Source organism: Mustela putorius, unplaced genomic scaffold (assembly GCF_011764305.1).
Source record: "Mustela putorius furo isolate JIRA1106 unplaced genomic scaffold, ASM1176430v1.1 tig00003898_pilon_pilon_pilon, whole genome shotgun sequence".
Taxonomy (NCBI): Eukaryota; Metazoa; Chordata; class Mammalia; order Carnivora; family Mustelidae; genus Mustela; species Mustela putorius.
Window position 1 is genome coordinate 20959761 of NW_025422047.1, and position 25263 is coordinate 20985023.

The 25263-nt window shown below is 45.7% G+C and overlaps 1 protein-coding gene and 1 non-coding gene across 6 annotated transcripts in view; both read right to left on the reverse strand.

The window, feature by feature from the left end:
• SLC7A8 (solute carrier family 7 member 8) overlaps nucleotides 1–25263 on the reverse strand; it is a 50342-nt gene that overhangs the window by 12720 nt on the left and 12359 nt on the right. For 3 of the 5 annotated variants that reach the window (XM_004755327.3, XM_004755326.3, XM_004755325.3), the window contains 3 exons: nucleotides 20511–20715; nucleotides 19445–19596; nucleotides 1503–1628 (listed from right to left, as the gene is read on the reverse strand). In XM_004755327.3, coding sequence (XP_004755384.1) covers nucleotides 1503–1628; nucleotides 19445–19596; nucleotides 20511–20715 — 483 coding nt within the window. Of the gene's footprint in view, nucleotides 1–1502; nucleotides 1629–9564; nucleotides 9635–19444; nucleotides 19597–20510; nucleotides 20716–25263 lie in introns of those variants that run through there. The other 2 variants (XM_004755328.3, XM_013057648.2) reach the window with 2 other exon arrangements.
• Nucleotides 628–789, reverse strand: LOC123388406. The gene has a single exon (XR_006602954.1). It is a non-coding gene; the product is annotated as a U1 spliceosomal RNA (small nuclear RNA).

Consider the following 25263-nt stretch of genomic DNA (forward strand, 5'->3'; position numbering starts at 1 on the left):
AATGCAGGCTCAGGTTCAAAGCACAGATCTCAATGTTCTTTTCAAAGGCAAATTTGCTTGGAAGGAAAGGCGGGTTAGGGCAGAGTAGAGTAAATCAGGGGTGGTGGGCAGGGGGTGGGGGTGGGAGGGACCTGGGATTTGGAGATGCAGGATTAGGGCCATTGGCAGTCTCTTGACCACCTTCCTATAGATCTAAATTTATACATTTTCACAAAGAAAGCATAGAGAACAACAAACCCTCAAACAGAAGCTCCTCTAACACCATAGAAGTTCATGAGCATTCTGCTTTCTTTATCAATAACCTCTTGTCTTTCTAAGGCATCTCTCTCTCTCTTCATGGTATAGATTCCCTGAGGACAGGGTCCTTCAGCAAAGAGCTTTTCCACTGCCTTCCCAACCTTCAGCACAGTGTCCTACATGCACATGGGCCCTCAAGAAAGTTTGCTGATGATGTTGTAACGAAACACAGAGTAAATGCCCATATTTTACTTATTCATCTGCAATCCATCGTTTGGACAGAAAATAAGGAAATTAGAATGATCAGGAGAAAGCATCAGGGCCAGAATAGAAGAGACTTTTATCTCTGAAAAGATAGCATAGTGGGTTCTTTCTTTCTTTTGTTTTTTAGGGGGAAAGCATGAACCCAGTCCTCACGACCACATATTATGTAGTCCCATTTCTCATGTTTGGGGAAACTGCAGGGGTCAGCATATCCATAGTGCCATGGATAAACCTTGCCCTTGTAATACCCCCTTCATGATCATGGTATCTCCCCTACCAGGCAGGGGATTTCTTAAAGTGATTTCTTTAAGCCTACACAATATTACCTGCTAAAGAACTTAACACAACTGGTTAAAATAACAGCAGAACCTTAATTATGTTCCCTAGAGTAAATATCCAGGCACCCCACATGGCCTTCAAAGCTTGTAGGTGGGTGGGTGGTCTCTCTGTTTGTCATCTGACTTTCTCCAGGAGGCAGTGACACTGGGCAGAGCCTAGTGGTGCCATGGTTCCTGTGGAAACCAAATACAGACTTGGACTTGGAAGGGACCAAATCCAGTGGGGAATGTTGGCAGGGGCCCCAGGAATGTCGAGCTCTCTCTTGTAGAGATTATGAGTAATTTTGAAATGTGTAAAAATCTCCTCTGTTCTCCATTTTAAGATACGGGCAACATACAATGTAAGATGCAGGGAGCTTCTCTGGAGATGGGACAAGAGGGGAACAGGAGTCCAGAGGTCTGGGGGCTTCACCTAGCTGGGCCAGAGCCAGGAGGTTAGCATGGGAGACCTGAACTCTGCAAACCAGGTGGGGAAGGTTCAACTTCCAACCATCCCAGGAAAATGGTTTCTCTTCCCCTTTGTGAAGCAAGTGAAGAAGAGAAGTCATTCAAGGTCAGAATTGGAAAATCTCAGGGTGCACGTGTCTAAAGACAATGTGAGGGGGTGTGCACATGAAAAAGGCAGCAAGTTGGTTGGGGTCCTGTATTTTGGGTGCTACTCACCTTTGCAGATCTGGACAACTCCCATGATGATGATCAGGGCCAGGGCCAGGAGTTTCCCAGCTGTGAAAATGTCTTGAACCCGGGTGGCCCACCGCACGCTGGCACAGTTGACCCATGTGAGGAGCACTGAAATGACAGACCCCCAAACATACCCTCAGGGCTATAATGAGGCTGTAGGAGGCCCTCTGGACAGAAGTAGAAATGGTTCCCTGCTTCTGACGATGGGACTATAACAGGCGAGCTAAATTTCCCTCAGACCCAGCCCCCAGTCTCCAGAAACTTTGGCTAGGTTAATGGGTTACAAATGGAGATTACATGCCACAAATTAGAGCTTGGTCAGAGCGTGCCCTGCCTAGGGCTCGAAGCCAGAAGTAGGCATGGAAGTGAAGGCACAGGCTTTGAGGGAAATCAGCATCTCACCAGAGTGCAAGTATGGGCTTTGTTTCCAGGCCATTGTGTGTTCAAGGGGAGCCCTGAGCAGCTGGTGGGTCCTGAATGTCATCTTCCTCAGCCTGATTTTGGGGCAACAGAGGGTTAGGGGGAATCTTTCTTCTTCTTTTTTTTTAACCTGTGGTATAACTTACATAGAATAAAATTCATTTTTCTAAGTGTACAGTTTGATGAGATCTGACAAATGTATTCAGTTAGTTAATCACTTCCACACTCTTTATATGGAACATTTCCAACACTCCCAAAAGTTCTCTTTCTGGCATGTTAAGCTCCTTTGAAGTCAGTTCCCTTCCCCTACCTCTGGCAATCACTAATTTGGTTTCTGTCCCTATAGTTTTGCCTTTTCCAAAATGTCACATGAACAGAATTGTACAATATGTAGTCTTTTGTTTGGCTTCTTTCACTTTACATGATACTCTTGAGATCCACTCATGTTGCTGTGTATATCAATAGTCTGGTCTTTTTATTGTCATGTAGTACTCCATTTTTTTTTTTTAAGATTTTATTTATTTGACAGAAACATAGCAAGAGAGGAAACACTAGCAGAGGGAATGGGAGAAGGAGAAGCTGGCTTCCTGCCGAGCAGGGAGCCCGATGCAGGGATCGAATCCAGGACCCTGGGATCATGACCTGAGCTGAAGGCAGCCGCTTAAGGACTAAGCCACCCAAGTGCCCCAACGTAGTACTCCATTTTATGTATTGGTTTCTACTTACTGGCTAATGGACATCAGGGCTGCTCCCAGTTTGGGGCTATTATGAATAAAGCTGCTATAAACAGCTGCATAGAAGTATTTAAATGGATTGTAGATATCTTTGAGAAGAGTTTTCCTTTCTCTTGAGTAAATATCCAGGAGTGAGATTCTGAGTCATAAGGTAAATGAAAAACTTTTTTTTTTAATTGTTATTTTTAAAAGTAATCTCTAGGGACGCCTGGGTGGCTCAGTGAGTTGAGCATTTGCCTTTTGTTCAAGTCATGATCCCAGGCTCCTGCAATCAAGTCCCACACTGAGCTCCTTGCTTGGCGGGGAGCCTGCTTCTCCCTCTGCCTGCTGCTCCCCCTGCTTGTTCTCTTTCTCTCTGACAAATAAATAAGTAAAATCTTAAAAAAAAAAAAAAAAGTAATCTCTACAGGCTTGAACTCATAGGCCCAAAATGAAAAGTCACATGCTCTACTGACTGAGCCAGCCAGGCGTCCCTAAATGTATGTTTAACTTTATAAGAAACAGCCAAACTACTTTCCAAAGGGGTTATATCAGGGCGCCTGGGTGGCTCAGTCAGTTAAGTGTCTACTTTCGGCTCAGGTCATGATCCTGGGGGCCTGGGATCAAGCTCCACATTGCTCAGTGGGGAGCCTGCTTCTTCCTCTCCCTCTGCTGCTCTCCCCAGCTTGTGCTCTCTCACTCTCTCAAATAAATAAATAAATAAATAAATAATCTTAAAAACAACAACAACAAAACCCCACAAAGTGGTTGTATCGTTAGCATCTCCACCAGCAATGTAGGCGAGGTCCTGTTGCTCTGAATCCTTTCAGCATTTGGTATCCTCAGCTCCAAAAGCTTGGCTCTTCTGAGAGGTGGGTAGGGGCATCTCACTGTTATTTCAATTTGCATTTCCCTCATGACTGGTGAGGTTGAGCATGTTTTCATATGCTTATATGCTACTAGTACTTTGTCTTCTTTGGTAGCATAGGGACTTTTAACTCTGCCTCCTATCCTAGGAGTCACAGGGCTCCCACAGAGATCCCAACAACATGGAAACTCCAAGGGATGGAGGAGAGTTCAGAGGCTGAATCCTAGGAGGAAGGGACTCTATTTTACAGCCACACTCTCCCAGCAACCCAGGGAGCCTGTGCCACAGGAATGGGACTCTCATCTTCCTGGTGCTTAGGAAGTCCTTGAGAACAAAGAGAAGAAATAAAATCCTCTTGTTTCCCCTTCCCCTGAGACAATGACGAGGACTCCCCCCCACCCTCCCAGTCCTCCAAAGGTACAAGTCACACATGTAGAAGCACCAGCCTTTCTTCTCAAGCGCTGCCCCGGCTTCTGACTTCACCTGAACAGTTGCTCAGATTATATCAATACCTGATCTTTAAACTGTGTTTTTACTTTTCAAGTATATTCTGACCTTACTTGATTCTGAGACCAAGTCAACAGGGTGAAGACCTGACATTATTATCTATCTGTAACCTTTCTCCCCACACCGGCTCTACCTGGCAAACTCCTTCTCATCTTTCAAGATCCAGCTCAAATGTCACCTGTTCTGTGTCTTTATTATTTTATGTATTCCTGACAATGTGGCTGCAAGGGAAGATACACCAGCTGCATTTTACAAACAAAACAAACAAACAAAGTTTGTCCCTCCTCTTTTTTCTCAGACCACGTTGTTTATATTTAATTTTGGCATCTACTTCTTTGTATTATAAAGATCCGTTTCTTTTTCTCTGTCTCCATGTAGACCAGGAGAGCAGGAACTATGACTTTTCATGTTTTCAATCCCTGGGCATCATTAATGTCTGCAAATAGCATGTGCTCAACAAATATTTAATACTTGGATACAGAAAATGCCTCAGTTCATTAGCCCTGCAATCTCATCTCAGTCTACAGATTTTACAATGCACACAATCTCCCCTGCTCCCCAGGAATCTCATCAAAAGGAGACACGAGTCCCAGTTGGTTGCACAGAGTCAAAAGAGCGACAGGAAACTTGAATTCAAGAGTAGAAACTCTTGACTCCTCACAGAGAAGTTGTTATCCAAGATGGTGTCATATAAGGAGAACAAAAACATGTTGTCAGAGGAAGGATTTTAAACGCCTGAACAGGGAGAACATCTTGTAAATACTCGAATGTTCCAGATGGACCGAGACATCCTGATAAACACACATTTGGTTTATCTTACTCAATTCAAAAAGGATTTCAGGATCACATGCCTGGTGACAATCCAACCCAAATCATTCTAAGCAACAGGGCCTGAGATCTGTTTCTCCTCAGGGCCTTGAGGACTGCTAGGTACAAGGCTGGGCCCTCAGCTCCCAGGAGTTCAGGAAGACACAAGCAATGACTTAAGGATAAAGGAGAATGATTTATGAAAAGAAGATTAGGACATAAAACCCATGAGGCTCAGGGATAGGTAAGGATTACAGAATAAGGAACCAGACTATGATTCCAGAGAAGAAAATTATCCTCTATCAAGGGGAGGACAGGGCACGGTGGGGAAGAGAGGGCAAAGTACTTGGAGGAAAACAAGGGATGAGCAGGACAAGTCACAGACATTCTTTCCCCAGTGGGTGGGGGGAATGTGGCCACCTCCTGGTGGGCTGGGATAGAAAACACAAAATCATGTATCTCCTTAGGAGAGGGACTTTGTCAAGGCAGTCAGAAAGATTCCTTCAGTCAACTCCAGAATATTCCTGGGGGATGGGAGATGTTTGAAGGAAGGGATAATTTGTTAAATAAACTCACTGTGGGTATCTTCTGTCCCACCTGACCTTATCTTCACAATTTCACAAGAACCCAGTCTTTGACTAATATTTAACCTTTTACCTTTACAGAGATCTTTCAAACATAAAAAGAGAAATCCCGAGAATTGGGTGGGGAGACATTTTGCCTGTGACACTAATCTCTTTAGAACAATGACTGCAGGCCCTCACATCTGACCCTTATCCCTGCTGTTGGGTGATCACAGCATGTGACTGAGGGGAAAGAGGGCACTTTCAGTCTCCTGCTACCACAGGACAGCTTCCCTCACAGCAGGCTGAAACCTGAGCCTCCAAACAGAGAGGAAAGGTCAGTGAGTGAAGGCAATACTGTTAGGTGCTTGCCAAGCCCCTGCCCTGTTCAGGCATCCTACCTCTGCCTGTCTGCTACCCAGAGCCCCTTTGTATTGTTAATGGCTATGGCTCCTCTCTCTTCTCAGCCAGAAGGTGCATTTTGAATGCTTGAGAAACAGTGACCTCAGGGAAGCCACATGCAGGTGGGGACCAGTGGCCTCTGCAGCTTGAAATGTAAGGGTTTTCCTTCATCAATCCATCCATCTGTCCATCCATCTAACCACCCATCTACAAATGGCCTACTGTGCTGGGCGCCCTGGTAGGTGGGGGAGTTATAAGACACAAGTCCTTGTCCTCAGGAAGTTGAGAGCATAAGGTGGGGAAGATGGGTGAACTAAAAGATGATAATACAACAGTGTGCCGACAGCAAGGCTCTTCACAGAAGCAAGTGGGCATCCATGAGGAGTCCCAAACGCAGCCCAGGGGACTCAGACTTGTGTCCTATAGGAGGGGGAGACCCTAACCAAAAGGTGAATTTTATAATTTTGACCGAGCTGGATAACAGAAATAAGGCATAAGACTCTGGTTCTTGTCCATCGTAATATGGCTGTGTGGAGGTTCCTGCTTCTCTAGAAGCCCCCATGGAATCTCGGGCTTATCTGTATTTCTTGGGCATTTTCTCCTTTCTCTTTGGTATCCTTTCTGTTTGCTAGGTTTAAAAAAAAAAAAAAAAAAAAAAGGTGGAAAGACTATCAAGACGATACTTCAAAAAAATGCTGAAGTCAGGGGTTGGTTACTTAATCTGCCAAGCTGGAAAAGGTGACAAGGTGACACCTTAATGTCAAGGTGACAGGAGAGATACAAAAAACAGGCAGGCAGGAGTAGGGCACTCAGAACCCAGAAATCTTGTGAGCTCCTCAGAGCTCAGGGCCCAGGGCCTCTCAGCTGCTGAATAGGAGGTGGGCTCAGGACTCCCTGTCTGTGGGAAAGCTGAAAGCCTGACAGAAAGGTGCGGAGTCCTTGTCAGATTTTTTGTGACAATGCAATCCTGTCACTGACCTGGACAGAGGGCCAGAGTTAGAAAAAAGAGACATGATGTTGGAAGCAGAGGTCAGAGAGGGAGAAAGAAAGATTTGAAGAAGCCATGCTATGGGCTTTGAAGATGGAAGAAGGGTCCACGAGCCAAGGAATGTAGGAGGTCTCTAGAAGCTGGAAAAGGCAAGGCAACAACTGTCCCCAGAGCCTCCAGAAAGAACACAGCTTTGCTGGCACCTTGAGTTTAGGACTTCTGACCTCCAGAACTATAAGACAGTAAATCTGTGTAGTTTGTAGTCACTAAATTCATGGTAATTTGTTATAGTAGCAATAGGGAATTAATTCAGGGCCAGGCACCATACAGAAAGACCAGAAAGCAGGTGGCACACACTGAAATAGCAAAACTTTTAAAGAGCAACCAGGCGGCACACCGCCGGACCCCAAAGGAGTACCTGTCCAAAGGAGAAGCCCCTCGGGTCTTGTAGAATGCCAGTGGAGGTAAAACGTGTAGAACACCAGTGCTTCTTCTGGTGGGGCTCTCCAGAAGAAACAATGAAAGTGAGGTCACCCACGTGCTAACCTAGTTAGCAAATTTCTACACCACATGACAGCATCCCAACTCTTCAATAACCTCAATCCTATAGCTAAGGTGTCACTGCCTCCTGTTTCTTCCCTTCCTAATTCTATATAGTATTAAACAGGCTCACCCTCCAATAACTCTAGCTGTGCTTTTCCTCCCAGAAAAATCCAGGGGCAAAAGACACTGCTAATATTCCTCTTCTATCCAATTCCAGGCTCTTTTTCCAGTAACCTCCATATTCCATACAACTTCAAGCCCACACAGGCAACCCAGATACACATACAAATGGAGGCCCAAGTTTCAAACTTCTTACAAGGCGAGTCTAGTGCTGGGAGGCTCACAGAAGTGACTCTTTTCTTCTCTGCCCCTATGGTTTTGTTGGTCTCCTAATTTTACTGACTAGATGCTATAATCACAGATCATAAAGGAAGTAAAGATGGAAAGCCAAGAGATGAACTCAAGAGTCCTGAGACTGAGTTTCTTTCTTAAGACAAAAGGTAGGGTGGCCACACTGTGTGCTATCTTGCAGGGGACAACACCAAAAGCACCCTGACAGAGCTAGTTCTGGGACTTTTCCAGGTGGAGTCAACCCAACCCAAACCCCCAGGAGGTAAGGCAAGGTTAAAGCACTACAAATTTTAGAAAGGAAGAATAAGAACTACATGTTTTGGGAATCTTTACCTTAGATGAATATGTTATAGAGTATAGGTAACAGAAACAATTTAAAATTAATCTCTCCAGTCCATTTTTAAACAGAACATCAGTGACTTGCAAGCACAAAGTAAACAAGTTTTCATTTAGAACATTTTAAGCATGGATTTGGGAAGGAATTGTGGGGCTGGTTTTAAGTGTCCGCAATCAGCACAGCCAGGGCTCTGTTTTCAGGTGCTCCCTTGCTTCTGGACATAGGATTCTGGCCTCTTGCTGAGCTGGGCTGGCAAATGGTCATTCTGTGCCTTTATCAGAGGGCCAGTGGACACCTTCCTGCATACATCCCTAAACTAATCTCATTCCTTTTGTCAAGCCAGCTTCTGCTTCATGGAGCACACTGTTCTGGTGTGATGGGGTGAAAGCCCAGATGTGGCCATTTAGATAGGAGGCTGGACTGGTTGTTATAAGAACAGTGCTCAGAAGAATGACCAGGTTGGGGCTTTTCTTGTAGACAGCTCTCAGCACTGGAGAGAGATGTTTGAGGCCTGTGCCCTACTACCCAGAGGCACATTTCTAGCCTCATGAGCAGAGCCAGGAATGACCTGAGAGCCTGAGAACCTCATATGTACATGGAGTAAGACCCCAGTTAATGTCCTCCTGCCCCCACCCGTTCCCAGTTGCTTATTCTTCCACTATGTCAGCCTTTCTTTCATCATATACATATTATCCCACTGTCCCTCTGTCCATTCCCACATTCTCTCTCACCCTGCTCCTGTCAGTGGTACCCATGTTCATTGCTCAAGGGCCACCCTGAGTCAGTAACCTGAAAATAACTAGTCAGTTTGCTTTCAGAACAGTGGGAAGTAAGATGCCAATGTAGCAAAAATGGGAAGACTACAATGGCCACTCCTGAGAGACCAAGAGAGTTGTGTCCATTGTTCCCAGAGCTTTAGAAAATAATTTCTCACTGGAAGATTTGACTCCTTGCTTTGTATTCCCTTCTCTGGCCCCTTGTCAATGTCACCATCACATGTTCTCTTGAACTATGGGAACTTCTTTAGGATTTCTTGGTCTTGCTGCTTGTATCTTTCTCAGGAGTGGGCTAGAGGCAGCTTGGAAAGGTTTGTTTTCCTTTAGCATATTCAGAACTAGTCCTCTCCGTCTTTTCAGATAGGAGAAAACAGACAGTAGAAAGGGGCAAAAAAATGCCCAGACTTGCCAAAGTCCATAAAGACAGGTAGTGAAGAAGGGAGGGAAAGAGTGAGCCTGAGAAATGCCAGTGGGGAGGAAGGAAGAGGAGAAACAATATACAACGTTACGAGTGAGGAGAAAGAGCTCAGAGCATAGCACAGAGAGAGAAGGCCAAGACAGGAAAAAAGAAAGATGTAATGCACTAAGCAGACAGCTGTTGAAAAGGGAAGCTGTGACGCCACTTTGTAGAAATCAGAACACCCTGTTCCTCTCCAGAACATCAAAATAAGCACCTTTCTGGGATGGAGCTCCCAGCCCTCTGAAGCAGCCGTAAATTTCACCTGGGTTATGGGCTTGCCTGCCAGAAACACTGGGATCTTAGTCTCACCTTTTGCTGGGGCACGCACTTCTCCTCCTTCCACCTTCCGCCATGATCTGCCAGCTCCCCCTGACTCCCTCCCTCCAGACCTGGAACTAAAGGGGCAAAGTGACGCCCCTCAGACCAGCCCTCTAGTGTTCATGGTGCCCATGCTGGAGCACCCCGTGAGCACCCGGCCTGTAGGAGGGGGTGTGGCGAAAACTGGGCTCTGTGATAGGCTGGATAGGACTCCCTGGCCGCCTCTCCCCACCTCCTGCTCTTGTAAGGATCTGGGCACGTGTTTCTAATTGTGGAAAGGCTGCCTTGGCTTGGCCTGCCAAACCTCAGCTGTTTCCAGATCTAGGAGGTTACCAGTGCTGGCTACCAAAAGGCACTGATAGGCAAAGAAAACACTGAACCCTGTTTGAGTTCTAACGCACACAACCTGAGGCTCTGATAAGATTCCAGGTCTCCACAGGGCTAGCCTGAGCTATCTTTCCTTCTCTGAGTCCTCAGAGAGACCTGGAGGGAAACTGGGTATGAGTGAGGAGACAGAGCCAGCTTCTTAAAATCCTTCCCAGTGCCCAGGACGAGACATTTTCACTTGGGGTGAGGAGTTGCATTATAAAGTCTCAAGTTGTTGACTAACTGAAACAAAGGTTGTATTATGATACATGTAAATAACTTGACTGATGAAAGACAAAAACATCAAAACAAAGCAACAGCAATAACACCAGAATAAATGAAATGAGCCCTTCCCTAAAAACTAAGCTTTGATCCCAGCTGTAAGGCCACAGCGAGGCTGTGAAACAGATCTTGCTACCATGCCACAGTAACATTTGTACTTCTCCAGCCCCTTTCATCTGGAAGCATTCTTCCAGCTAAGCTCCCACCCACGCTGCCCCACCCCCTTCCCGGCTCTCTCTTCCCCTTCCTTCTTCCCCTGACCCCTCGGTGCCAGTTGCTAGACCTGGAGTTTCTGCTGAATCACCATCTGGTACTGAGTTTAGCCAAGAAAACCCAAACTCCCAGCTCAGCATTTTCCAAGAGCTGAGTACTTCTCTCTTCAGCAGAAACTAAACATGGCCTCTGAGCTAGGGATGGTGGGGGGAATGGAAGGCAGCTGGAAAGCAGGGGAGACAGACCTAAGGCATCATGCCACCTCGGGGAAGCCCCTTTTGAATCCTATTAATTACCGTTCCAGTCCCGGCCTGAAAAATTCCTGTTATCTCATGCCCCAGTTCTCAGGGTGGTTGCCTCTCCAACACACAGCAAGGGGAATGCGGTGTATTCTGTAGGGTCTGCACAGAGCTCAGGAGGGCGAGTCTGACTTTCCATCATCCTCAGCCTTTGAAGAGAAGGTGTGGGAGGTCTGGGTTGGTTCTTGGACTGGAAGACTTGTGGGCTCTGTTAGTGTCACTGAAGCTTATGAACAGGGACCCAGGCTGCAAAATTCCCAAGACTGGTTTGGTTATAACCCTATTCCAATGGTAGGTAGTGTCCAAACTCGCTAAACTCTCATCTTTCCTCCAAAGCTCCCTGTGACACTAAGCCTCACTCCCATCAGTCTTGACTTTTATATTCTTGGATATGTGATATAAATTTGGAGTGTCACATTAACCCTTACAAGTTCACCAGACACAATTAATGCCTGAACTTCATAAACTACAGGCTCTGGCTTCTCTGGGAAAAACAAAGTAATCCTGAGAGTCAACAACAAAAGGCGAGAGGAGAATTTTATCTTCTATTGGTTCAAGAAAGTTAGCAAGTTATTTCCATCCTGGTGGAAGCTGAACTACTGGAAAACTCTATTTTAGGAGGCCTCAATCCCATTCATTATTCTCCCAACTAGGTCTGGACACATCCCCAGGAACAAGCTCCTTATTCCCCGGTTTCCAGAACTTGGGCTATGTGCACCCTCTGAACAGCAAACGCCACTCTGAGATTAAAAGCTGGAGACCAGAAGAGACAGTATGAAAAGCCAGGAAAGAGGAGGTGATTTGGACCAGCAATTAAAGCATACTGAAACTGAAAAGAATGCTTTTCAGTCAGCTACCTTGACTTCTCAGGTAGCTGGTGGGAACAAAGAGCCTGGTCTGAGAACAGAACTTGACTTAGACTAATTGATAGCAGTGTCCATCACCAGTGGATCCCTAGGGAAGAAGACCTCCGTAAAACTCTAGAATTCACCATGATACTTATAATTGCTTATTATGATATATAAACTATAAAGTAGTTACTGATAGTTTCTTCTTCTTAGAGCTCAAGACTGGGTCATTCTTATGGAAATGTAAGATGAGAATAACAAAGATACCTTCACTCCTAGGGCTTTGGGCATGAGGAATACTCCAAAGGCCATATAGGGCAAAGATGGGTTGAAATGGCACTGAAGAGCAGGTGTTCACTCTGCCATTATGGGCATGGAGGCCAAAAGCACATGGACTGCCTTCCTCAAGGGAGGCATCAGAATTTGAGTATTGAAAAGTGAATGGGAATGGTTGCAAAGTCAGGGGGCCAACTCAACTGAGTAAGAACTACACCCATGACAAGGCACTAAAATATGATCCAGAGTTGGCGGCGCCTGCGTGGCTCAGTGAGTTAAGCCTCTGCCTTCAGCTCAGGTCATGATCTCAGGGTCCTGGGATCGAGCCCCGCCTCAGGCTCTCTGCTCAAAGGGGAGTCTGCTTCCCCACCGTCTCTCTGCCTGCCTCTATGCCTACTTGTGATCTCTCTGTGTGTCAAATAAATAAACAAAATCTTAAAAAAAAAAATCCAGTGTTATCTTTGATTTATTTCATCTGCATTCCAACAAGAATGTGCCATCCTTGACTCCCTAGTCACCCTAATCATCAGGTCCTGCCATTTTTACCTTGTAAAGGCCAAATACACATATTTCTGTATTTTCCCACAGCTCCATCCCCGATTCACATCATTGTCATCCCTATCCTGGATTTCTGTAAACACATTGTACCTAGTCTCCTTGCTTCTGGTCTTATTCCCCTCTCCAATTCATCCTTTATCCTTGTAGCCATGAGTCTTCTAAAATGTAAATATGATCACGTCAATCCTTCCCATTGCTCTTAGGGTAAAGTCCAATCTCTCCAGCATTGCTCATAAATGGATTCCTGGCTGGATCTTCACTTCTATCTGTATCTCCTATCTCCTAGTCTATGCTGTGGCTATGCTGAACTACCTGGAGTTCTCCCAAGGGGCCAGGTTCTTTCTTGTCCCCAGACCTTGGCACATGTTAATCCTTCCAGCTATAACATTCTCTCTGCCCCATCCCATTCCACTTTCCTCTCCATGCTGGATACTGCCTGGCTATCTCCAACTGGTCTTTCCTTAACTTATATGTAGTTTTCTTCAAGATTTTCCTTAACCACACTCCCCACTCCCCATTTCTGTTATATCTAGCTCGGCCTGGATGTTGTCCTCTTGGAGGATTTACTACGTAGAACTGAAATTTCCTGTGAACTTGTCAGAATCATCCAATGGATGGTTCCCTAGTACAGGAATCTTTTAATCTCTCATGGCTAACAAAGTTCCTGAAGCAGACACTCACAGATTTGAAAATGATTGAATGATTCTGTATCCTGTGTGGTACCTAGAAGACACACAAGTAGACTCAGTAAATGTTGATTAAGTCTTAATTTCCCATTGCTGCAGCTGCAAATGAGACAAATGAGGGGCTTTTTTTGGTTCATGGTTGTATCTCGTGCCCAAAACAGTATCTAGCGCATCATGGGCACTTAATAAATGTTTGTTGAATGGAACAGGGTGTGGAGATTCTCATTTGCATAATGCTTCCCAAGAGTCTCAACCCCTTTCTGAGTTGTATCACTCTAGAGCAGGCTTTGGACCAGTAACCTGAGGTGGCTACCCTGAGGAAGACTTCCAACCAAATACTTGCTAAGGGCTCCCCAGGGCTTTGTGGGGGCAGCAGAAGGCAGAAATGCAGAACACATTATGACTGCTCATCATAAACGCTGGAGAGTTGAGATATTTCATTTTGATTTGTACTAGATAAACTAGATTGCTCTCTTTTAGCAGTCAATTAATCACCATGTCCAGTTGATTCTACTCTGAAATCTTTCTTGTTTTTGTCACCTTGTAACTTCATTTTTATTTCAAGCCAGGACTTCTTGGGCCTGCACAAATGCTTGGCTGGCTAACTCATCTCACTGCTTCAAATGTCACAATCTTTCTCCACTCAAATGTAAACCTAATCATGTTACTCCTCTGCTCAAAATCCTTCCGTGGTTCTCGTGTCTTGGATAAAGACTCCTCTCTCCTGCATGATGTACAGGATCCTTCCAGAACTGGCTCCTGCTTGCCTGTTGAACCTCATCTCCTGTCACTCTCTTGGGCTTTCCACACAAAAGTACTTGCTTTTCTCCAACAGGTCATTTTTCTCTTGATGCCAGGTCTTGCTTGTGCCCATCCCTTTACCCTGCTGTTCTGTCTCATGCCTATCGGGAGCTACCTATTTACCTTGGAAGATTTAGCTCAATCTGGGAGCCTTCCCTAGTATTCCTCTCCCAACTTTGAAGCACCTTTCTCTGTGTTGTACTTTTGTCATCACATTGTATTGTAATTATTTGTTTGCACACCAATCTCTTCATTAGCCTTTAAACTCTTCCCAGACTCTGTATAAATAATGCCTTATCTCCACTCAAAGCAGGAGCTCAATCTGGGGATTAACTGATAGATTTGCAGTTTCTTTCTTTTTTCTTTGGGAAGCCACTTACAAAATACCTTTAGTCTTTATGAATCATAAAAATGAAAAATGGGGTTTTAGTCAAATTGACCACTCAGTAAAAAATTAAGAGATTTTTCAATATGCAGTTGACCCCTGAACAACAGTTTGAACTGACCAGCTCTATTTACATGTGAATTTTCTTTAGTACAGTACTATAAATATATTTTTTCCTTATGATTTTCTTAATATTTTTAGCATACTTCATTGTAAGAATACGGTATATATAATGCATACAACATATAAAATATGTGTTAATTAGCTGTCTATGTTATTGGTAAGGCTTCCAGTCAATAGTAGGCTAAGAGTAAAGTTTGGGAGGAGTCAAAAGTTATATGTGGATTTTCAATTATGCAGGGAGTCAGTGTCCCTAACTGCTGTGTTGTTCAAAGGTCAACTGTATTTAGATTTTAAATGTTGGCTAGCTAGAAGATGTACAGAGAAGGAAGATGACTTGGATGTATGGGAATCAAGTGTAGGTGGTCTATGTTTGTCTGACGAGGATTATGAGGCACCCAAAGAACTCTGGTGGCTAAGGACGGCAGGAAGGCACTGCTGCTCAGGCATCTGAGGCAAAGAGTTTAGTGCATGACGATAAATTTGGGCCTTGAGAATGTGAAACCTCAAAGGCAAATGAACCGAGATTAAGGGACTTAGAAGTTAGGAACAACTAGAACCCTCTGATGTCAAGGGATTAATTTGCAAGAGACTTGCAAAACAACATACAGGTTTATCGATCATAGCATCCTGCATCAAGGACCTGGGGACTTTCCACAGAGGAATGCAGAGCAACTCAGGGTTAAACGTTATATGTAACAGTAAAGTCCTTTCCCTTCTAAACTGCTCAAGGGAAAAGAAAAAGGAGGAGGACAAAAAGAAGAAAAAGGAGGAGGAGAAATCTGAAACCCTAAAAAACCAACCCCTTAGGTATCTAAGTAGAAAGCTGGAAAACAAGATAAGAAGCATTTGTTTTACTTGTGAAATACACGCAGGGCACTCTTGTCCCCTCAGGGAGAGAAAGGAGAAGGAGCTTCTTTAGTACAGGCATTCAGGGGAAAGAGGAGACTTGAATGAAAAGAAAAAAATTCTACTTCAGATCCTGGACATGACCCTAGACCCCAAAGAGAGGAGGGAGGCCAGGAGCTGCCTGAGTGAAAGTTGACCAGTCTCAAGGACAGGGAGACAGATCCTGAGAGAAAACCCAGAGTAAGGGAGCAAGAAGCACAAATGGGGGACCGCAGAACACCTGATACTCCTTCAGTGCCACTGGGACCACTTTGTTTACAACTAGAAACTCAGGACAAACAGTAAGCTGCAGAAATCACCTATCCATATGTATATGATGAGACACACACATGTCTATATGCCCAGACATGGAGGCATGCATTTTATTTAGAACTGGATGGATACCTATCCACAGTTAGCACGGTTACTGGGCATGGGAGAAGGGTGATAGTAAGGGGAAGCTCTCACAGTCGGCTCCCTTTATATATTCCTTGAATCTTTTCCCGAGAGAATATAGTCATTTATTTACAAAGTAGTAAAAAGGGAAAGAAGGAAAAGAGAAACACTCAAAGCACATCCTAGAAGAAGGCACCAAAACCAAGTTTCAACACCTCCTATTCCCTTCCTTCCTAATTCCTTCCTCCCACTAATATGCTTGCTCTGGAGAAAGGAGAAGGCTTTCCATTTAATTAAAATGTAAAATACATTCTTTTTTTACTGCCTGGTGGCCAGGGATATTCTGCTGACTCAGCAGTGAATAATCAGCTTTGACCTACATAATAGAATAACTCAAAGTGGCAGCTGCAGTTGCATAAGCAGATCCAAATCTGCAGTTCCTTCTCCCTCCCCCCAAGGCTCCTTGCAGGCAAGCCAGTTCCGCAGGTTCTCTCCACCTCTCCAACCCCCATCTGGCTGTCCCACCACCATTTTTCATCCAATGTATTCTGGCCCCACCATAGAACCACACTTGACCTGATCTCCCTCCCACAGCCAGTGCCAGGCAGGGGCTTTGCCACATGGATCTCCCTGCTGGGCTGCCCACCTTGTCTTCTAGCTCTCTCCAGAACACACCAGTGAGGGTGGCCTTTCCCTCAAAAACTCTCATCCTACAGTGGGTCAGCTTGCCCTTGGCATGCCAAGATGATCCAGCAGAAAACAGAGCCTCTGGTTAAAATACACTCAGAAGAGCCCAAGATCTCCACTGGTTCTCTCAAAAATATAGCTGGACTGGGCCACACTTGGCTCTCCTGCCAAAGAGCACCAGGCCTATTTTCACACAGCCGGCTGGCCTGGCACCAGTTAAGAGGACAGGGAGCCTGGGGGGAAAAAAAAGGTAAGAGCATTTAAGGAAAGCCTTCCTGACCGTTTAGTTCTTATTTCACCAGATAACTTTTTTTTTTTTTTTTTTTAAGATTTTTATTTATTTATCTGAGAGTGAGAGAGACAGGGCATGAGCGGGGGTAGGGGGCTGGCAATCATGACCTGATCTCTCTTAACCAACTGAGCCACCCAGGCACCCCTTCACTGGATACTTAAGAGATGATTTGAGGGGCCTGTGAAAGTGGGTTCCAGAAAAAAAAATATTCAACAAACCAGAAAACAGAACATTTCTTTGCACAGACTTGAAGCGGCTGGGAGTATTTGGTGAGAAAATGTGAGTGTGTGGCTACATCTGCTCACATACCCCTGCAGGCGAAGGGGTCCTGGGCTCCATATGGCCTTCCCATCTGGGAGGAAGGGGGTGGCACAGGATTAAGGTGAGGACCTGTTTTCCATTTCCCCCAAAAGAAATAAGGAGAAATAAGTTCAGGTTTAAGAAGATTTTCCTCCTTACAAAGGTGAAAAAGTACTTGTATACCTATCTCAAGGACACTGAAAAACTCCTGTCTCTGGAGGACAGGACTGACCAATGTTAAGTTCAAGATAATCTCCTTGCAGTTCTCTTTAGGAGGCAGAGGACAAACCAGATAAGCTTTACTGAACCTCGGATGGCAGAAATTGGGAGGGGACTTTGTCATGTGGTCTTCGGAATTTTTAATTCTAATTCCTCCTTCCCTCTATGCTAGCAGTGTCAAGGTGAGAGGTGGGCTGTGGAGGGGACGGCGTGCAACCTGTCTTTCTGGAGAGGCAGACAGTTCTAATTTCCTGTCCTGAGGGGACATCTGTGGGGCTGTATTACTGCAGAGGGTATTTGCACAGGGGTCACCTATACTTGGCAGGTTGGGGGTAGGCAAAGGAAGTTGTAGGGTCAGCAGTCCAGGGAACTCTATCCTATGGCCTGCTTTCTCTCCTTGGTGACCAGTCTGAGGGTTCTCAATTTCTCATGGGAGAGTAAGGGCGGCCTCTTGTCTGAGACACTTCAGCAGTATCAGCAGGAAAAAGGAAGCAAGTCTGCGTGCACGAGACACTGAAATAACAGTGGCCAGCACTTATGGGGTCCCTCTTCCCACGCCCATTAACCTGGCTAATGGCAGAAACAGCAACTCTTCCTGCATTCCCATGCCCCTCCCCACACCTCTCCCTCCCTGCTCTGGATCCTGCTAGCAAGCAAGGACTGAGTGACTACCCTCAGGGACCACCCTCAGTGACTACATGACCCTGTGCTAAGAACATGTGTTGTTTCATGCAATCCTTGCAACCATGACCTCCTGTGCAGGCAGGATTACAACCCCCTCTCACAGTGGGATGGAGTGTGGAACTTTGCCAAGCCTTTGCCACAATTAGAAAATGGTGCAGAGAGATACAGCCTCAAGCAACCTGGTTCTGGAGCCCACATTCCTTTGCCTCCAGGGCCATAAGCAGACCTGACCAAGCATAAGGAATACAGTCCAAACAAGTATCTTGGCCCCAAAGTACCACCTGTCTGGATGGTAGGGGTTTAGCCCAGGGCTGAATATCATTGCCAAAGAGGGCACACTTGCCAAGGAGACCACTCCTTGGATCCCAGCTGGCTGCACTGTGAGAGGCTTTGGGGTGGGCAAGTGATGCCTCCCTCCCTTTCCCACCAGCACGACAGAAGGAAAGTGTCAAGACCTGGGAAAGGGTGTGGCCGGGATGGTCACTGCTCTCAGCTAAGGGTATGTGTGTTGAAAAGTATGGTAGGGCAGGGGTCATGTTAACACCAAAAGTGGAGCCTTTGAAAAAAGTACAAATATTTACTTTGGAAATTAGTTTTGTGGGGGGCACCTGGAGGGCTCAGGTGATGGTCTTGATTTCACCCTGATTTCAGCTCAGGTCATGATCTCAGGACCCTGGGATCCAGCCCCTCATCAGGCTCCCTGCTCAGGAGGGAGCCTGCTTGTCTCCCGTTCCCTCTGCCCCTCCCCCCAAAAATAAAGAAATAAATCTAAAAAAAAAAAAATTAGTTTTTGGTTTAAAGATATAAAACACCGCAACCCATTGAGATCCCTGAGAATTCCTTAAAGTACGAGTTGCAGAACTTCTCTACAATAAATCTCTAACTATTCCAGCTCACACAAATCTTTCCCCCTTCTCTGAATTTTTACTGCAATTGACTCTTCACCACAGAACCTGTGTATATAGCTTTTCTCCCCAGTTAGGCAGGAAACATATCAAAGGTGTGGGGAACCACAGAAAATGCATTTATGTTCTCCCAACTCACATGTTTACACTCTCCTCCCAAAGAGTTTTAAGATGTGAGTTGGCAGGTTGAGGAGGAGGTGGATGAAGCCAGAAAAATCTTCCTGCAAACAGCAGGAAGCTCCAGCATCGTGTACGGCATACGTACGTGCTGGAAAGAGAAGGAGTCAGGAGACCCGGCTCCACTCAGGGCCTCCCACCTTGGGTATGTCACTTGCCTGGCTCCTTTCCTTATCTGCTTTAGGAAAGTGATAATCCAGGCCCTGCTTACCTCATGGATTTGTCATGAGGCTCAGATCAGATAGTATAGATGAAAGTGCTATGAAAATTACTGTGCCTCTGAGTAGCTACCAATATTCCTTTTTTTTTGAAAACCAGCTCATTATTCAGAATCAATTCATCCAAAGCACCCATGTAGGAAAAGCAATGGGGGGAAATAATAAAGGAGGGAAGGAAAGAAAGAGGGAGAGGCAGGAGAACCGGAGGCATGCGGGCCGCCAGGAAGGCCAAAAGAGGCCATCCTGAGAGCAAGGCCCAGATGGCACTTACATAAGCAGATGGCAGCCAGGAGTCGAAGGCCAGACTCTGGGGGGAAGCAGGTGGGGAAGAGTGGCTGCAGCACATAGTTGGAGAAGGTGAGTGCGATAACAGCCTGGTTGGTGGGGTAGATCACCAGCACTGCAATCCATAGTCTCAGGAACCTGAAGAGGGAACAGGACAGAACTTGACCCAAGACAGCTGCAGGGACCCTCACCCCCACCAACATGCATGGCAGGGATTCACGAGTCGTGGGGGGGAAGCCTGGGCATGTTTCTGGGCAGCGTTAAGAGAGGTGGGTGGGCTAAAGGGGTACATCTCCTTTTTGTTTTCCGGGATGCTGAGAAGCCCAGTCCCTGCTCAACCAGACAGCCAGCCCTCCGCAATGACAATAAAGTGGTTTGATGACAAGGGGTGAAGAGTCTGTTAGCATAAACACATGGCTTGGCTTCGCTTCTCTCTCCCCTGTCCTCTTACTGTCTCTTCTCTATGGTCTGGGCCCCAGCATCCAGTGGTGGAAAATAAAATTGGCAACCCCAGAATTCTGACAGCCAGGACACGCTTAGGGTGTGGCCGCTTAAGCAACTGCCAAGGGTGGCACTGAGCGGGGTCATGAGAGGGAAGTGCGCTCCACACCCTTGGCCCCTTGGTGAGCGCTCAGCTCCTTAGTAGCAGGGCCACAGATGCTGAGGAAACTCAAGCTCAGGGCCTGGCCCTGCAGGAAGCCATCATCCTTGGTTGTGTGAGAAGAGGGTACCCCGTATCTAAGGTGGTCACTCTAATTTGTCAAGATAAGACGGCTTTGTTTTGGGATGTGCTTTCCCTAAGAGTCTATAGTCAGAGTTGTCATAAAGTTCTATTTGCTGTCACCCATAGAATCTTGCCCACTGAGGTCAACAGAGAGGTCAAAACTAGAACCTGGTTCTTCTGCCACCCTCAGGAGAATCAAGGGGACACATAGCTACACTAATGACCATGACAGGGAGGCAAAATAGGAATCCAAAAGAGGAATCCTTGGCACATTGGCAACCACTGGCCTTGGCTTCTAGACCACCCAGGCCTTCACAGATCCTCTTACCCAGCCAGTCCTCCAAAGATGTCCTTGACGTAGGAGTAATCACCTCCAGATTTGGGGATGGTGACCCCAAGCTCAGCATAGCACAGGGCTCCCACAGCGGTGATGAGACCAGTCACAATCCAGACAATGAGAGCGAGACCCACAGAGCCGGCGTTCTCCAGCACACCTTTCGGCGAGACGAAGATTCCAGAGCCAATGATGTTCCCTGTATGAGGCACCAAAGTTGCCAGGAGAGACAGTGGAGTTAGCATTCGCAGGAGTGGTCTTATCTCTGGTTTGATTCTAAAATGCTTTTGGAATGCATAACTCACCTTCAGGCAGGTGTGTCTAGTAGTAATTTACAACTCACCTTCAGGCAGGTGTGTCTAGTAGTAATTTACATGTCTCCTTTAGTCCTCAGTATAGAGTCATATATCATTTCTCCCATTTTACAGAGGAGGAAACTGAGTCTTAGTGATATCCAGTGCACTGCCTGAGTCCACATGGTAGTAAGTGGTGGGTTGGGTATTGAACCTCAAGATCCTCTTACTGGACTTACCATGGTCCACCCGAGGTAACAAAGGTCTTAAGACTAACAAAATGGCAAGACTGGAAAAGGAGGCTGTTCTCAGAGATACTCTGCAGGGTAGAAAGCTTCAAAAGTGAGCCTAAGGGTAATACATTTCAGACAGACTGTGGTCATACCCCGTGACTGGGGGTTTTCAAGACTTATGAGCCTCGACAGCACTCCTGGAGACTGGCTTTCACCCCAGACAGGACAGCCGCACTCTTGGTGAGGAACATGAAATAACCCTATAAAAACAATCCTAAAAATAGTCCTAGTCCTACAAAGTGGTTCATAGAAATGCAATATGTGCAAGGGTTTAGCACTACATTCTTGAAAGGTTGTCCCCCTCCATTCTTTCATGTGACCCTCACAACAACCTTCTGAAGTACAGAAAGAGGAGGAAGAACAGGTATTCTTCTCTCTATTTTGCAAAGAGGCTAAGACACAGAGGGGTTAATTGCCTTTTCCAAATTCCACGGCTACTGATGGGTAAAATTGGATCTAGAAGTTGGTCTCCTGATGCTTAATCCAGTGCACTTTCCACTAATCTATTTCTGCTTCTGTGTGCAAGGGGGTGACTTTCTCCTGAGAGATGAAGCTGGCAGCAAGGACTGAATGGTTGGCTTTTGGGATGTGTGTGCTGGGTAGGGGAGGAGTAAGAGGGTGGGAGCAGCTCCTGACAATTCCTTCCCAAGCTTCCCTCTACTTCTTGTGATTCAAGGTGGTGATCAGGGTGCACTGCACAGGTGCTTTGAAAACTCTCTCTGAGCCCCACCCAGCTGTACTACTAAAAGTCTGAAGGAAGAAGCAGAGACTAAGTGGATCCAGGTAGAAATGGAGAACAGGAGTATTATGAGGCCAGCTTGGTTTGACAGTGTTCTGAGGACATCTCATATTCCTACCACTTCTCTTAAGGGGTTCAGATCTGGGCTGAACAAGATGCAGAGTATAGGATTTTACACTCAACTTGCAAAAATGACTTTCAGATCTCAAACATAACTCCACCTCAATCCAGTCCTGAAACTTTTCACTTCTAAATCAAAATTCAGTTTTTAATCCCAGGCCATGCATCAGTTATTTCAGTCAAAGGGGACAAGAAGAGAATATTCACTTTCTAAAAGCAATACATTTTATTCCTCTGGGATAGCTTTTCACACTAAAAAACTGTAGTGTGAGATGAATGGGAAAGGAAAAGGGTCTAGGCAGGTGGAAGAGCAGTAACTGTGAGATGGACATACAGGATCTGCAGCTGGATGCAGCTGGAAGGGAAGCACATTTGTCTCAAACTTGCCTTTCTTTTTTTTCTTTTTTAAGATGTTATTTATTATTTATTTATTTGTTTGTTTGTTTGTCAGAGAGAGAGAAAGCGCACACAAGCAGGCAAAGTGGCAGGCAGAGGAAGAAAGAGAAGCGGGCTCCCTGCCAAGCAAAGAGCCTGATACGGAACTCGATCCCAGGACTCTGGGATTATGACCTGAGCTGAAGGCAGTGGCTTAACCGACTGAGCCACCCAGGCATCCCTCAAACTTGCCTTCCTTCTCTGCAGATAGTCCTACCCAACAGAACTGGGCCACATATAGAGATGATGCTAAAAGAAGAAACAATACCTCATGTTCAACTTTGTGATCTAAACATGAGGCAAAGAGAGATATAAAAATGAAATTCTGGGACGCCTGGGTGGCTCAGTTGGTTAAGCAGCTGCCTTCGGCTCAGGTCATGATCCCAGCATCCTGGGATCGAGTCCCACAAGGGGCTCCTTGCTCCGCAGGGAGCCTGCTTCTCCCTGTGACTCTGCCTTCCACTCTGTCTGCCTGTGCTCGCTCTCGCTCGCTCTCTCTGACAAAATAAATAAATAAAATCTTTAAAAAAAAAACAAAGGAAAAAAAAAAAGAAATTCTGGGCCCCACCAGTTCTTAAAGGCTTTTCCTTTTCTCGTACATTTATTTTAAGTCCTATGACAGGAACAAGAGACACCTTTCAGCACCCCCTCTCCTCCACCAGTCTCCACATGTGCTTTGCATGAAGACTGGGCTAGTGGAAACTTGGAGGCCTTCTAATGGTGTGTCAGGACTCAGGACACAGTTACCCTGGCAGGTGACCCTTAACCTGCTAAGTGAAATGTGCTGCTGCCCCCTGGAAGATACCAAGTGCCAGAAGCCGAGTTGCTAACAGGGCAAAAGGTGATAGCAAACTCCTTGTCTAGCAGGAATTTATCAGAAGAGTAATTTGTAGGGCATTTCAAAGGCAGCCATGAAGAGAGTAACACACCTAGATTATAAAACTAGTTCAAGGGGTTAGAAAAACGATCAATACAGGAGAAAAACAAGGTTTGACTTTGGTCTGCAAGGTACTGAAAAGGGAGGTGATGGGGGAAGAGGTAGGTGTTTCTCAGAGCCAGGAATGTCTGTCACAGGGAGGAAGTAGGGGTGAATGTTATTAAAGAGATCCTGTCTTCTCAGGAATGAAGTGTCAATGTTCTACTAAGGATTCTCAGAAAACAAATACCACAGTGGGGCTCAGGAAGCACTTCTGTTCTCCAGCTTTTGTTCTGCCATTTCCAGAGTGTGTGCTCCTTTCCTCATTCCAGGTGGAGGCAGCCACTGGAAGATGGGATGTACAACACCAACAGCCATTTACACAGTCTGGTTACTTCCTGCCTCCCCTTATTCTAGATATGTACTTCCATGGGGCTGCTGGAGTGATGGTAAGGTTTGTAATAAGCTGACATTGGGACAAGAATCTTCATTTTACAAAAATTGAATTCTACCCCTTGCCCTACAATCTTAATTTTGGCCAAATTAAAATTACAAAGATAAAAACTTCAAAAAAAAGGTGGGGGGGATTATGCTATAGCCAAAATGGAGTGCTAGAGAACAGAAGGGGAGGAATATCTCTCTTTGATTCTAGGAAGCTGCTACCTAGAAAACCAGAATCAGATAACATTTCCTCCACCTGAGCAGCCTCTGGAGCTTCTGGAGGGGGAAGAATGTCAGACATAGCTGAAAGAACATTCAAAAGTAATGCCTAGGGCGCCTGGGTGGCTCAGTGGGTTAAGCCGCTGCCTTCGGCTCAGGTCATGATCTCAGGGTCCTGGGATCGAGTCCCACATTGGGCTCTCTGCTCAGCAGGGAGCCTGCTTCCTCCTCTCTCTCTGCCTGCCTCTCTACCTACTTGTTATCTCTCTCTGTCAAATAAATAAATAAAATCTTTAAAAAAAAAAAAGTAATGCCTACTATATACAATCTTAGTGTGATTGATTAATATTTCTGTCTCCCACTGGACTATAAGACTTACGACAGCAGAGACTCTATGGTTTCCCTTCACCTGTAAAGTGTCACACAGTAGACACTCCATATATATTTACTGAATGGTGTCAGACTTCCATCTAGAACTTAGCTCCACAGAGCACTATATGTGTTTCTTTGAAATCTCCAAATCCTATGAAGTATGTCAAGTATGTATTGCAGGCCAGTGAATAAAGTAACCTACTTATTTCACTGCTGAAAGGTGATCCAGCTATTATTACCATCTCCATTTTTTTAAAAGATTTAATCTATTTGAGAGAGAGAGTATGAGCAGGGGGTAGGTGGGGAGGAGAAGCGGGACAAACAGATTCCCTGGGGAGCAGGGAGCCCAAAGCAAGGCTTGATCTCAGGACCCTGAAATCATGGCTTGAGCCAAAGTCAGAGGCTTAACTGACTGAGCCTCCCAGGTGCCCCTACCATCTCCAATTTATAGGGGAGGAAAATAGGGCAACTATTTTTTTTTTATTTTTATTTATTTATTTGTCAGAGAGAGAGCGAGCGAGAGCGAGCACAGGCAGACAAAGTGGCAGGCAGAGTCAGAGGGAGAAGCAGGCTCCCTGCAGAGCAAGGAGCCCGATGTGGGACTCGATCCCAGGACACTGGGATCATGACCCGAGCCAAAGGCAGCTGCTTAACCAACTGAGCCACCCAGGCGTCCCAAAAAATAGGGCAACTATTATTTCAATTTTCCAAATGGGAAAAAATGAGGGAGGTATTACCATCCCTATTTTATGGATGAAGAAACTGAGACACAAAGAAGTTGTTATTTTCCTAAACCACAGAGTAAGTTAATAGTGACTGGATTAGAACCTGAATCTTCTATTGTAGCCTCAAGCTTTTCCCAGGGAATAGTCAGTTTTACCAAGATGATGCTTATTATGAGAAGATGCTTATTAAGATA